This window comes from Bos grunniens, chromosome 6, assembly GCF_055505025.1.
Source record: "Bos grunniens cultivar Pamir isolate PY7600 chromosome 6, Bosgru_T2T1.0, whole genome shotgun sequence".
Taxonomy (NCBI): domain Eukaryota; kingdom Metazoa; phylum Chordata; class Mammalia; order Artiodactyla; family Bovidae; genus Bos; species Bos grunniens.
Genome location: NC_141170.1, coordinates 111,591,396 through 111,605,096, shown reverse-complemented (window position 1 = coordinate 111,605,096; position 13,701 = coordinate 111,591,396). Strand labels below are relative to the sequence as shown.

The window sequence follows — 13,701 nt, the reverse complement described above, 5'->3', positions numbered from 1 at the left end:
GATTCTCCAGGCAAGAACACTGGAGTGGGTTGCCATTTCCTTCTCCAATGCGTGAAAGTGAAAAGTGAAAGTGATAGTTTTTATTTTTTAAAGCATTTATTTATTTTTGGCTGTGCTGGGCCTGTGTGGTGCAGGCTTTCTCTAGCTGCGGCGAGCGGGGCTGCTCTCTAGCAGTGGTGTGTGGGCTTCTCGTGGTGGTGGCTTCTCCTGTTGCGGAGCACAGGCTCTAGAGTGCATTGATTTCAGTAGTCGCAGCATGTGGCCTCAGTCGTGGCTCCGGGTTCCGGAGCGCAGGCTCGATAGTTGTGGCTCAGGGGCTTATTTGCTCCTTGGCATGTGGAATCTTCCGGCATCAGGAATCGAACCCATGTCACCTGCATTGTCAGGCAGACTCTTTACCACTAAACCACCAGGGGAGCCCCTTAGTTTATAGTTGTTTCTAAAATAAAGCTTAATACATAAATGAGTAATTTAATGTTACTATGACAAAGTGGATGGTCGTCTTCTAGTGTACAAGCTACAGTTTGCCATCAAATGGTATTTAGAAGAGAATCATTTAGCTTTTGATCAGTTTACATATATTTGAACATATACTTGTTTTTATAATTTCCCAGTGAGAGGAGATAAAATTTCATATAAGAACTTATAAATAAGTATGTGATTAGAAAAGGGGATTTTTTCCCCCATGTCTACTTTGAATTATTAAAAATCTTTAATAAAGCATTTATTTGTAGAAATCAATCCAGAAAGCTTTGGAGATGTCAGAGAGGTTTCTTAATAAGAATACCAGAGAACTGTCCCCCACCATCTATATTGCACTTGAGGGTTAGTACTTGGAAACACTGAGAATCAAAATAGCATTAGCTTTTTCATAATGTAAGAAACAGAAATGAAGTAATAAATATCAGGAACATGAGTGGTAACTAATATAGATGCACTTAGAGTGACAGAAAGTAAAACACACTCTTTAATGGTGTATTACATAATGTCTGACGAAGTCTAGCATATGAGAGCACATTGTTTTTAGAGGGTTTAGAGAGAATGTGTTGCGATCAGCTAAACCTCGTTAGGACTAAATAGCCCTGATGGAGATTCCATTCTTTTCGAACTTTGTGTGATTCCATTAGTGCATGCTTCGATATGACATTGCTCTTGCACTCTGTGTTTATTGGAGTTATATCCCTTAAAAGAATTTTCAAAGGGTGTGTCCTTATTGCTTTGACTGTGTGCTCAGTCGTTTTGAGTCATGTCCAACTCTTTGCAACCCTATGGATTGTAGCCCACCATGTTCCTCTGTCCATGACAGCAATACCACGCCTCTCTCCAGACAGAAATGTTGGAGTGGGTTGCCGTGCCCTCCTCCAGGGGATCTTCTCCACCCAGGGATTGAACCCGTGTCTCTTATGTTTCCTAGCACTGGCAGGCAGCTTCTTTACCACTAACATTACCTGGGAAGCCCGTCCCTATTGCCTTAATAGAGACCTAAAACTAACTATATCTAATTTGTAATCTTATGTTTAAATAGCTGCAAAGAGTTTAATTTCTGGCATATTTGTATATGACATTTAAAAGTTGAAGTTACATCATTCTTTTAATTATATCCAACAAAACATAAATATAGTGTTTTGATTCTCACATTCATTTAAAAAATACATGAATAAGTTCTTCTCTGACCATCACAAATTTTACATAGTTCCTTTTTCTCCTTGAAATTTTAGTTTAAATTTTCTTTCCCCACAGAATCCTAATGTTACTATATTTTAAAAACTGTGTGTGTGTACACATGCAGAGAGTGAGATAGAGAAAAATTAAATTCTTCTAACAAGATGCTCTCAGGATTTTATGATTTCTGGTACACAACTAATTAAAAACAACAAATTTGATAAATGATTTTTCAACGTAGGAAAGAAAAGTTGACAAAAGCTCTCATTTCCTAGACCGATGGGTTGGGGTTTGGGTCCTTGGATAACAGGAGGCTTCATTGCTATCGTTTGTTTTGAACTGTTCTTTTGGCCACTTCAGAGGCTTTTAAATCTTGGAGCAATGCACTGTGGTTGGATTGGCTGAGTGAAAGGCATGCCTTTTTTTTTGTGTAGTGGGAAAAGGGAAACTTTGAAAGAGAAGTTGATCTTGACTTAGCAAGACCAGTTTTAGGAGAGAATACACATGGATTTTGATGATCTACATATCAGTTGCCATATCTCTTGGAAAATCATCATCTACTCCCAGGAGTACTTGATACTCAGTTGAAGTGAAGTGAACTGAAGTGAAAGTTGCTTAGTCGTGTCCGACTCTTTGCGACCCCATGGACTGTCCATGGAATTCTCCAGGCTGGAGAGGGTAGCCTTTCCCTTTTCCAGGGGATCTTCCTAACCCAGGGATCAAACCCAGGTCTCAGTTTAAAGATCAAACCCAGTTTAAAGACTCGTGTATTAGAGCCTATTGTCTCACTGAAATTATCAGCTATGAATTATTTCATGCTTGTAATCCAGAAGTCCCTATAAGTGACACAGTCTTTAATTATTTTTTAAGTCAAAGAAAAATGTATTAGATTTCACTATATCTTTGAGAATGTCTTTAATTATGTACTTTTATTAGTTAAAATGTTCTCTAATTCTAATATACTTGTTAATATATCTAAAATGGTACATTCTCTTTAGTTTGTGCATTGATTGGGAAATTGCTAAGAAATCATCCTTTTGGTTTATTTAATGAGTCTAATTTTATTTTCAATGTGTTTACTTCCACCTGTCATCTACTTTTATGCTATCTATCATGCTTTATTTTTGGTTCTTTGTATGACCTTCTGGCTTTCGATTCACAAGCAATCTAATATTCTTTCTTTGCTGTCTCTAATTGTCTGAAATTTCAGCATTCTTGTTTTACTAGAAATTCTGTTTAAATTTTTAGCAAAGATATTCATATATTTTCTTACCAATTTCACAAATTATCTGTAATTTCCCCTTCTTGAAAAATATCAAGACATTTACCTTATTGTTATTTGCTTTCTACCTTTGGTCATCCTCACACCCAAAACTGATGGGAATCATCTTGGATATTAGTTTCAGGATGTTATTAATTTTCAATTTTCTTCAAATTATGGCTATTTGAATTTCAAATTGCTCTTCATTACACAGGCACTTATCAGCAATTATTTCCGTTTTTAAAAAAAGATTAATGAGATAACAATTTCTGGCAATTCGGATTAAGAAAAAGAGAATATAAGTAAACATTAGAGAAAAGAAATATAAGCACAGATACAGAGGGTTAAAAACCCCACTCCAGTACTTCTGCCTGGAAAATCCCATGGACGGAGGAGCCTGGTGGGCTGCAGTCCGTGGGGTCGCTGAGGGTCAGACACGACTGAGCGACTTCACTTTCACTCACTATAAACTTACTTTTAGCTAATTAATTTGCACATCTGGATGAAATGAACAATTATCTAGGAAACTGTATATTTCAACAAAAAATATAATTATCAAGAGGAGTCCTTGGCAGTCCAGTGGTTTGGCCTTGGTGTTTTCACTGTAGGGGCCCTGGTTCAAGCCCTGGTTGGGGAACTAAGATACCACAAGCCATGCAGCATAGCCAAAAAAAAAAGAAAAAAAAAACAAACCTAAAAACTCGAGCCAAAACAAAAAATTTTTACAGTTGATACAAAAGATAGAAAACCCAAATAAATTAAAATAAATTACTAATGACAGGAGAACTGACTCTTGACTTTTTGCTGAAGAGTTTTGACCAGTCTTTAAGACACAGATGGATCCTGAGTTATTAATATAAAAGTTGTTGTACAGCAAAGAAAAAAAAGAAATGAAAATCTTTCCATTTACTTTATGAAGTTAATATAATTTGATTTTAAGTCTAGACAAGGATTCATACACAAAAGAAAACTCATGAATCTACATTAAAAATTCTAAACAAAATATTAATGAATTTATCAGCAGTATATTAAAAGAACAATATCACTCAAATTTTCTGTAAGAATATGAGAGTAGTTCAGCTGAAGCATTCAATTTAATGTATTTTGGTGTGTTGTCTATAAGTGAAAACATATATGATTATCATAATAATGTTGAAAAACTACATGATAAAAATCAGTATTCTTGTCTCATATCTCCTAGGATGCTAAGAATAGAGTAAAACTACCTTAACTCTATTATCACAAACAAGCATGAAATAGGAACAAATAAGTGTGCCTGTTTTTACTGCAATGACTCAGTATTATCTGGAGTTTCCACTAATCATTAAGAACTGAGGTATTGGAATTTTTTAAAAGCCAGAATTGGTATATGAATAATGCAATGTCCACCTAGAAAACCCAGGAGGATCATCTGAAAAAACACTAGAACTAGTGTTTATTAATGTAACAATATGAAATATAAATATTTTTTAAAAAGCAGTAATGTTCCTATATGCTAAGTAGAAAAAATTTTTAAATGTCATTTATAAAAGGTACAAAACTCAAAAAAGTTCAAGGAATAAACTTCACAAAAATTGAGGTTTATGTGTAAAAAGCTATTAGTAAATTTTTACAGAAGCTGTAAGGCTTCGTGATACTCCACAACTCTGAATGGGAAGACAAAATAGAAATTAATCTGTACAGTAAATGCTCTCCTCATTGAAGTCTTTGTTTTTCTTGGTGTGTATGGTGGATGGGGAGAAGGGCTTAACTTCCAAATTCATCTGAAATCAAGTCTATGTGAAATTGGCGCAGGAATAGGCAAAGAGGTCAGTGATGGTTAACAGCCTTGGTTGTGCATGGAAATCACTTTGGGACATAAAAAATATTACCCAGGCCTGGGCCCACTCCCTCTTTACTTAACGTCTTAATTCTACTTTAATTGACATCCAGTGGGGTTCAGATTGTGCTATAATTTAAAGGCGCCCAAAGGTAATTTTAATATGTAGAATTATTGAACTATAAAGACCGAGAAGTGGCTTGTGTACTTACAAGCATGATAAATAAGGAAATAAAAATGCCCTTTAAGTCAGCAGGAAGAGTTATTAGGACAGTTACTTTAGGGACTGAAATAAAGCTAGATCCTTCACTAATATTAACAGAAATAAATTCCAGACAGATCAGAACTGTGATGTACAAAATAAATCAGAAAAATACCTTTCCTTTGCTGTTGCTGCTGCTGCTAAGTCACTTCAGTCGTGTCCGACTCTGTGCGACCCCAGAGACGGCAGCCCACCAGGCTCCCCCGTCCCTGGGATTCTCCAGGTAAGTACACTGGAGTGGGTTGCCATCTTCTTCTCCAATGCATGAAAGTGACAATTGAAAGTGAAGTCGCTCAGTTGTATCAGACTCCTAGCGACCCCATGGACTGCAGCCCACCAGGCTCCCCCGTCCATGGGATTTTCCAGGCAAGAGTACTGGAGTGGGGTGCCATTGCCTTCTCCTACCTTTCCTTTAAATAGTTATATTTTATTATACATATTTCAAATGCATAATTTGCTTTCCAAAGACTTGTCTTACATGAAACAATGTATATATCCAGAATCTTAAGAAATGTTTATATCTATTGAATAAAAAGTTTCACTTCTGGGAAGAAATTTAAGCTGCTCACAAAGATTAATATATAAGAATGTATATACTTGTAAAACCTATAAAAATTTTAAAATAAATGTGCAACAGTAAGAAAATAAACTTTTTTTTCCCTACACTGAAATTTGATGCAGAACCACCTTCATAAGAATCGTCCACTTAGTTTGAGATCCACTAGTCTGTACAACGGAGAAGGCAATGGCACCCCACTCCAGTACTCTTGCCTGGAAAATCCCATGGACGGAGGAGCCTGTTAGGCTGCAGTCCATGGGGTCACTGAGAGTCGTACACGACTGAGCGACTTCACTTTCACTTTTCACTTTCATGCATTGGAGAAGGAAATGGCAACCCACTCCAGTGTTCTTGCCTAGAGAATCCCAGGGACGGGGGAGCCTGGTGGGCTGCCGTCTATGGGGTCACACAGAGTCGGACACGACTGAAGTGACTTAGCATAGTCTGTACAATGAGTTTTTTTTTAACAATTAAAAATTGTAGTTAATATTTTCCCCATAAATGTGTGCCAAATGCTAGCAGTGTGTGGTTGGGGTTTTTTAATGCTTTTATTTTGCAAACTTGATACAATGAGCATTTTTTACTTATACAACTATTGAAAGTTTTATATGTAGAAAGAATTAAAGAGTAACTTTAAAGTTGCCTGTTTGATCTTCCATGACTATAAGTATTTCTAATGGGTTAAATCTTATTTTTATTTGCAATTTATGTCAGAGTAGCCATCACTAATACAGAAGAAATTTTAGGGTACATTTTTGAAATGAATGTACTGCCAGCTACAAGCCTGTGAGGCCAGGTCTCAGCTGAAAGGGGATTATTCAAGCAAATTCCTCAGATAATCTGTATCAATAAACTACTTTGCCTGAGTTCCTTGCATAACTATAAGGAAAGTATAATAACCTTATCCTAACTAAGTAGAAAGTATTTTAATATTAGCAATCTGGTCTATATTGTCATTTTTAATAAGACAGTTTCTTTTGATTTAAAACTCTCCTGCTTTTCTATTGGTTGCTGGTTTTTTATTTTATAAATGAAATTTGAGTTATTTGTATATGGTATGCTATTTCCCTCTGTTAGAGAATGCATTCATCAACACACACATACACATATATAGTATACATACTCATCAACTTTAAAATTTATCTTTTCACTTTCCTTTGGTGGTTTTTAGTGAAGTGGCATTTTTAAATTTTTGTTGAGCTTATCAATCTTTTAATTTAAAGTATACCATCTATGCTTTATTTTTTTAACAAATCTTTCCCTAATTTGAAGTTACAAGGATAATTTTCCTATAATTCAAACATTAAAACTTGGTCATTCATAATCATGTCATTAATTTAACAGGAACTGAGTTTTGAATATGGTATTAGTTTGAAATACTTCACTGAAAATTTTGTATTTGGATATTTAATAAAAAGTAATATATTATTAAAAAAAGAGAGAAACCAAAGAAAAGTGATATACCCAAAGTAATTCTGCCTTCTTAACTCTGGTTCCTGGTTTTCTCTTTCTCAGTTGAAAATTGTGCATTTTTACTTCTAAAGTGGGCTTTAAAAATTCTTAGCTCCCTAGGTAATTATTTAATTCTCATAATTTTCTTGGAAACCAATTTTAAGAGAGTATTATGGTCTGGAAGAGAGTAGATATTTTTGAGAAGATTTTTTTTCCTGCTTTAACTAGAGGTTAAGACTATCATAAATTTTTGACATGCGACTTTGTTATTAGAAATTAAGATATAATCAAGAAGCCGTGGAATATGATAACAAAGAATGTATACTTATTACCTCTCAAGCTGTTTTTTTGATAGTCATGAAATAATTTTTTAGCACATATAGATGCTAATATTAATATATGAAAGTTAAGAAATATACTTGGATGAGAGTGTATGTTGTGATTTATTCAAATGTACGATTGACTGACTCTCCACATCCTCAAGAATGCTCTGTTTCCAGGGGCCCAGCCAGAGCAAGGAGCATGGCGTATTTTGGGGAAGGGGAGGGACCTATCCATATGGATAATGTGAAGTGTACAGGAAATGAACGGTCCCTGGCCGACTGTGTCAGACAAAACATTGGAGACCACAACTGCCGCCACAGTGAAGACGCAGGAGTTATTTGTGATTATCTTGGGAAAAAAGCATCAGGAAACAGTAGTAAAGGTATGTCACCTTCTGGGACGTGTCTGTGAAGGTCAAAGAATACTCATCCCCACGTCATTATTCTGAGCAGCACTTGGGTAATGAACTCCCTTCCATAAGAATATATTCAACCCCTTGTTCCTTCTGCTAGTATTTAGAGGCAGTGGTTCTTCACCAACTTTCCTGTGTGGACTCCCAGAGAGGGCAGAGTTCAGGGGCAGGAGTGGGTTTAGAGGATTTTGTAATCTCTGAGTTTGTCCCCCTTTGATATTCTTAGCCATTTGTAACCATTCCTTCTTTGAATGTAATAAAACTGTCAAATTTGCTGGTATCCTTGAAGGTTTAGAAATGATATTTGCTTCATAAAAGCAGGAAAGAAATGAAAATTTAAAGGTGAATCAGAGAAGGGCACTTCTTCCCCTCTTATTAATATCTTAACAGGGATAGTTTTTGAAATTAATTGCAAAAAGAAAATTATCTTTTGTAGATTCTACTTTCTGAAATTTAAGAATGTAAGGAAAATGAGAAGTAATCTTTCAGTATAATACAGTGATGGGTAGTTCATACTTATATAAATAGAAGAGTTCATAGAAACTCTGAGTTTAATTTTTATGAAACAAATACTGCTTTAAGTGAAGAAGGGGAAAAACTAGCTCTTTTGGGGGAAACTATGGTTATGTTTTATGAAAAGAACAGTCATTTATTTATGTAGATTAAAAATTCATGGTTTTGATACTTAAGATTTTCTTAAAATCAGGTGTATCTATACTTGAGAATCCTCTTTTTCTAGCATCTTTTAATAACTATTAAAGACAATCCAATAAATTGGATATTGTTAATATGACTCTTCATTATCTGAGAGTCTTTTGAGTGTGAAGAATATTTGCAACCCTTTATGCTTTGTTTTATATATATATATGTATATATATACATATAGATATTACATGAAATAAACATGATTGGTAAGCCAGTTTTTCCTGACTATAGACTGTAACTTAATTAAATTCCCTTCAGTAATTTACATACAGTTACAAAGTAAACATAGCTAATTCTTTGGATTATGGAAAATTTCTTAAGCAGTAGAAAAACATAAAAATTCAGTAACTATGAAATATTTAGTGTAATATTTTTATGTAAAATAAACCTATTTTAAAATATGAAATACCATATTTATTTCATCATTATTAATATATTTGCTTTAATGCCTTCCAAAGGTGTAGCAGTACTCATTTTGATACCTTTCCATGGTCCCAATGCTACCATATTTGAAATAAAAAGTTTTTATCTTAGACCAACTGGATTACTGAATCTGACTTATTAACTTTTTGATTTTGTGTTGAGGTTCAAGACCTATTAACTTCTATAGGGTGATTAAAACTCAAGCCATCAGTTTTTGGTCATCTAATGGGATCCTTTAATAAATGAGTTTCCTTTTACTTTATAACTTTTTTATAATAGTGAATTTTATGGCTTTCAATAAATTTTACTTTCTTGCAATCTGGTACTTTTCCCCAGAATGATGTAAACTTTTGGTTTTGCTTGCTTAACATTACATCATTCTTTGTGTTGGCATTATATGCATTGACCTGACTTGGAACATTATTGGAAACTTGTGTTTTTCTGGTATCTTCTACCTTACAGTGTCATGTAGAGGACTCATATCATAAGAGATGAGGATTAAGGTTTGACGGCATGTCTCTGAGCTCATTTGACAAATTAGTGACCTTGGTACACATTGCAGAACCTCTTTCTCCCTGAATAAATATCTAGTGTTGATATCCTGTTTGGCTCCCTTTTACCTGGTTATTATGGAAGAAAATTAATGCTGACTAGACTTTCATGGTCTTGGCACAATTCCTACCCTTTCTTCCTACTCTGATAGAAAAACAGTATATACTGTATTTCACACATATATACTTAACCATCCCTGGGTTGGGAAGATCCCTTGGAGAAAAAAATGGCAACCTACCCCAGTATTCTTTCCTGGGAAATCCCATGGACAGAGGAACCTGCCAGGCTCCAGACCACAGGGTCACAAGGAGTTGGACATGACTGAAGCAACTTAGCACACACACACACTTTCTAAAATTATTTTTAAAACTAGTCATACCTTATTTACTCTTCTTTTATACACCACCTTTTCATATATTTTCAATTTAACTCTTCTTTTTTTTAATATTCTTGACAGAAATCTGTTATTTTGAGATGTTTGACTGCATAGCCTTAAATCCAATTTGCCAGTTAAACTGGCTTAGTAAATCCTTTCTGTATATTAATATGCTATTTAAATACATGTAAATTTGTGTCAGAATTTCTTCCTGGGAATGTGCTTTGCTTCTCTGAGTTACATGTGTATATGTGGCTTAGAAGAGTGTTGTCTGTGAAAATTAAATAATTCAGATCATCATTGTTTTTTGTAGTCCTCTTGTTTAGTATTTCTGAACTCCTGAACAGTCTCCACAGTCAGCAGAGGAGTAGGTGTGGGTACCATAAGGACAATGCACTACATAGGGGCAGACCATTCAACAGGCCATGACACCTCCTCAGAGCTGACTGTGGGAAACCTCATCGAGTTCCATGTCTACTTGTGAATTACTGTTGCCTTCATTAACTAAAAAAAAATGTTCAATTTTTATTATAAGAAAGTGAAGTGAAGTGAAGTTGCTCAGTTGTGTCCAACTATTTGCTACCCTGTAGAGTATAGCCCACCAGGCTCCTCTGCCCATGGGATTTTCTAGGCAATAATACTGGAGTGGGTTGCCATTTCCTTCTCCAGGGGATCTTCCCAACCCAGGGATCGCATCCAGGTCTCCCGCATTGCAGGCAGATGCTTTAACCTCTGAGCCACCAGGGAAGCCCAAGATAAGAAAAATAGCCAATAATTTGAAGAGAAAAGGCACTTTAAAATAGAGGAAGCAGCTGCAGGGAAATGTGTCACTTGTATCTCTACCCCAGTATCAGCAATGTGGTAGTTTAATTAAAAACCTCATTCTGCTTCAGAGTCCCTCTCATCTGTTTGTGGTTTGAGATTATTGCCCCGTCGGCAGAAGCGGATCATTGGTGGGAAGAATTCTTTAAGGTAAAAGTTTCTTCAGAAGTGATTTTCCATATTACAGAATTATTTATACAGAGAGGGGATTACAAATTGGGGCATTTTCTACTATTATATAGTGGATTTGTCTTATTTTCTAAACTAAATACAGATTACACCGATAATTTCACTGCCCTTTGACCTATATTTATTTATATAGACCATGTTCTTCAAATCACTATCCCCTGATATATGAGATAGATGGGTTGCAGAAACAAACTGATTTACCAGGAAATCTGAAAATTGTATACACATTTATTTAATTTAGAATATATTTGTTTTGGACTTGACTCATTCTTAATATAATTTTGTTGCTTTTGAATTTACAAGTGGAAAACCAGTGCTTTGCTTAGTAAATATTTCTTCAGGGGAATTCCCTGGACCTGGCGGGCTATAGTCCATGGGGTCACAAAGAGTCGGACATGACAAGCAACTTAGCATGCATGCCAATGGTTAGGACTCTGCGCTTTCCCTGCCATGGCTCGGGTTCAATCCCTCACTGGGCAACTGAGATCCTGCAAGCCATGTGGCATGACCAACAGATAAAAAAAGAAAAAGCCCAACCTCTTTAGCGTGTTTAGGTGAGGGAGAAAATACGCTTCAAATCACGAAATATAAAGAAGACACAATTTGTTTCCAAGGATGTCAGAGTTAGGGGCTATGCACACAGATGCTATAGGCAAATCTTCAGGGTGTTCTGCTCAAAGCTGTAGGAATATCATTCTCAGAGTGGGAAAGGAGTTCACATTCTCAAGTCTCTTTATACTCCTTTCCTCCTACCTGCACGCCTAAGTCATTGTTTTACTGGATGATGTGCCTTGCTTTTCTGATGAGTGGCTTACTTTCTTCTTAGGGGCAGTTGGCCTTGGCAAGTATCCCTCCGGCTGAAGTCATCCCATGGAGACGGTAGGCTCCTTTGTGGGGCCACGCTCCTGAGTAGCTGCTGGGTCCTTACAGCAGCACACTGCTTCAAGAGGTATGTGTGTACCTTTCCAGATAATGCAGTTTGGCCCTTGCTTGCCAGTTCTTCCAACCCCTTCCTGCTCTACAGCATACTGGACACTTGGAGTGTCAGAGACAGGCTACAGGCATTCCTCATCTCCTTGAGTGGTGCCGTGGAAGCAAGGCGGTAACATTAGGAGCAAAGAGAGCTCTCAGGAAGTCACTTGCTACCCTGGTATTAAAGCAAACTCTAGGTTTAGGGAGAAGAGAAGATGGGTCTTTGGAGGGGAGGCAGCTATGTTATTGTTTCTCCAAGAACATGTCTGAGGATGAAATCATGTGCCCACAGAGCTGGAAGAGACCTCAAATTATTTGCTTCTGAATGCTAAGGAATAGGGAGTCCATGTTTAGTGTTTTGATTTGAATTTTAGAACCTTCGAGTCTGCTTGGTGTTTTGTGTCTTCTAGAGAAAGACTTCTCTGTGCGTACCTGTCAGTTTGCGTCCTGGTTATTTCCTGTTGTCTCAGACATTTTGGGCTTCCCTGGTGGCTCAATTGGTAAAGAATCCGCTTGCAACGCTGGGGACATGCGTTAAATCCCTGTGTTGGGAAGGTCTCCTGAAGAAGGAAAGGGCAAACCACTCCAGTATTCTTGCCTGGGAAATCCCATGGGCAGAGGAGCCTGGCGGGCTGCAGTCCATGGGGTCGTGAAGAGTTGGACACGACTGAGCGACTAAACCACCACCAGGCATTTCATCAGCCCAATCTGAAGTCTTTCCAGTTCAGAGGGGAAGCCCTGCAGAGGAATTCAGTGTGCCAGAGTCACACTGATCATGGTGGCGGCACCTGCAGGACCTGGTGGTCTTTTCTCCATGTCCTGTGCTCTTTAGTAGCCCTGGATAATGGCCATTTCCTCAGCATGAATTTTAGTGTTTAAAAATGTGTACCATTGCTTGGCAAATGTTAATGATGAATGAAGCAAGGTGATGAACACAGGGGGTTTCACTACTATAATTTTGTGTATTTAAAAATACTCAAAACTAATACAATTATGTAAAGTTTAAAAATAAAATTAAAAAAAATAAAAATAAAAATACTCAAAAAAAATGTTTTAAATAGAAGATTTCCATAGCGTTAAAACATTCTTACAACCAAAAATTCGTTTTGTATTCTTTCGTTTGTGAGACTGTGGCTTCATGGTGTATTTACAATCCATCCATGTAGACTTTGCTTTAACTGCCGTATGAGTGTGTAAAGTCCTACTGTGACACGCAGCCAACCACAGTGTATTTATTCTCCTACTGGTGGGTAGTTAGGTGGCTTCCATTCTGTCATTACTAAGAGAGAGTGCCGCAGTAGATGTATGGCTCTCATCGGAACACGCCTGTGGGCGCAGTGTTCAGGGTCCAGGATTGTGGGTGTCCCTCACACTTCCTAGACACTGCTAGTTTATGTTCTGAGCAACCGCATCAGTTTATATCGCAGCGGTATGCAAATTCCTGTTCCTCACATCCCTATCTCAATCTCATATCGTCAACATTTTCAGTTTTTGCCAGCCTTAAAGAGTTTTTGGGTTTCTTCTTAATTCTATTCTCCTGATTTCGTGTCTTCTTCTTTCGTGAATTATTTGTCTATATCCTTTGCTTAATTGTCTTTATAATTGATTTTAACATTTTTTGGATATATTCTTTGTACAGAGTCTTTGTTATTATGTGTTACAAATACCTTTTACCAATCTGGGACATGTCCTTTCACTAGCTTAAGGTCTTTTTCTTATGAAGATATTTCAATTTTAATATTTTTAAGTGTGTCAGTTTCTGAAGTCTTATAAAAGCTTTGTATATTTTATTTTTAAAATCCTTCTTTAGCCCCATAAGAAAATACTATACTAGTTTTTTACAAAAAATTTTACAGTTTTGCTTTTCCTGTTTAGATTTTTAATCTGTTTACAGTTTTGTGTGTGTGTGTG

General features: G+C 36.5%; 1 protein-coding gene across 11 annotated transcripts in view; it reads left to right on the top strand.

Annotated features, from left to right (window-relative positions):
• PRSS12 (serine protease 12) overlaps positions 1-13,701 on the top strand; it is a 76,186-nt gene that overhangs the window by 44,424 nt on the left and 18,061 nt on the right. For 3 of the 11 annotated variants that reach the window (XM_086407276.1, XM_086407281.1, XM_086407275.1), the window contains exons 7-9: positions 7,516-7,721; positions 10,701-10,779; positions 11,645-11,767. In XM_086407276.1, the coding sequence (XP_086263402.1) occupies positions 7,516-7,721; positions 10,701-10,779; positions 11,645-11,767 (408 nt within the window). Of the gene's footprint in view, positions 1-7,515; positions 7,722-10,700; positions 10,780-11,644; positions 11,768-12,200; positions 12,840-13,701 lie in introns of those variants that run through there. The other 8 variants (XR_015165976.1, XR_015165974.1, XR_015165973.1 and 5 more) reach the window with 5 other exon arrangements.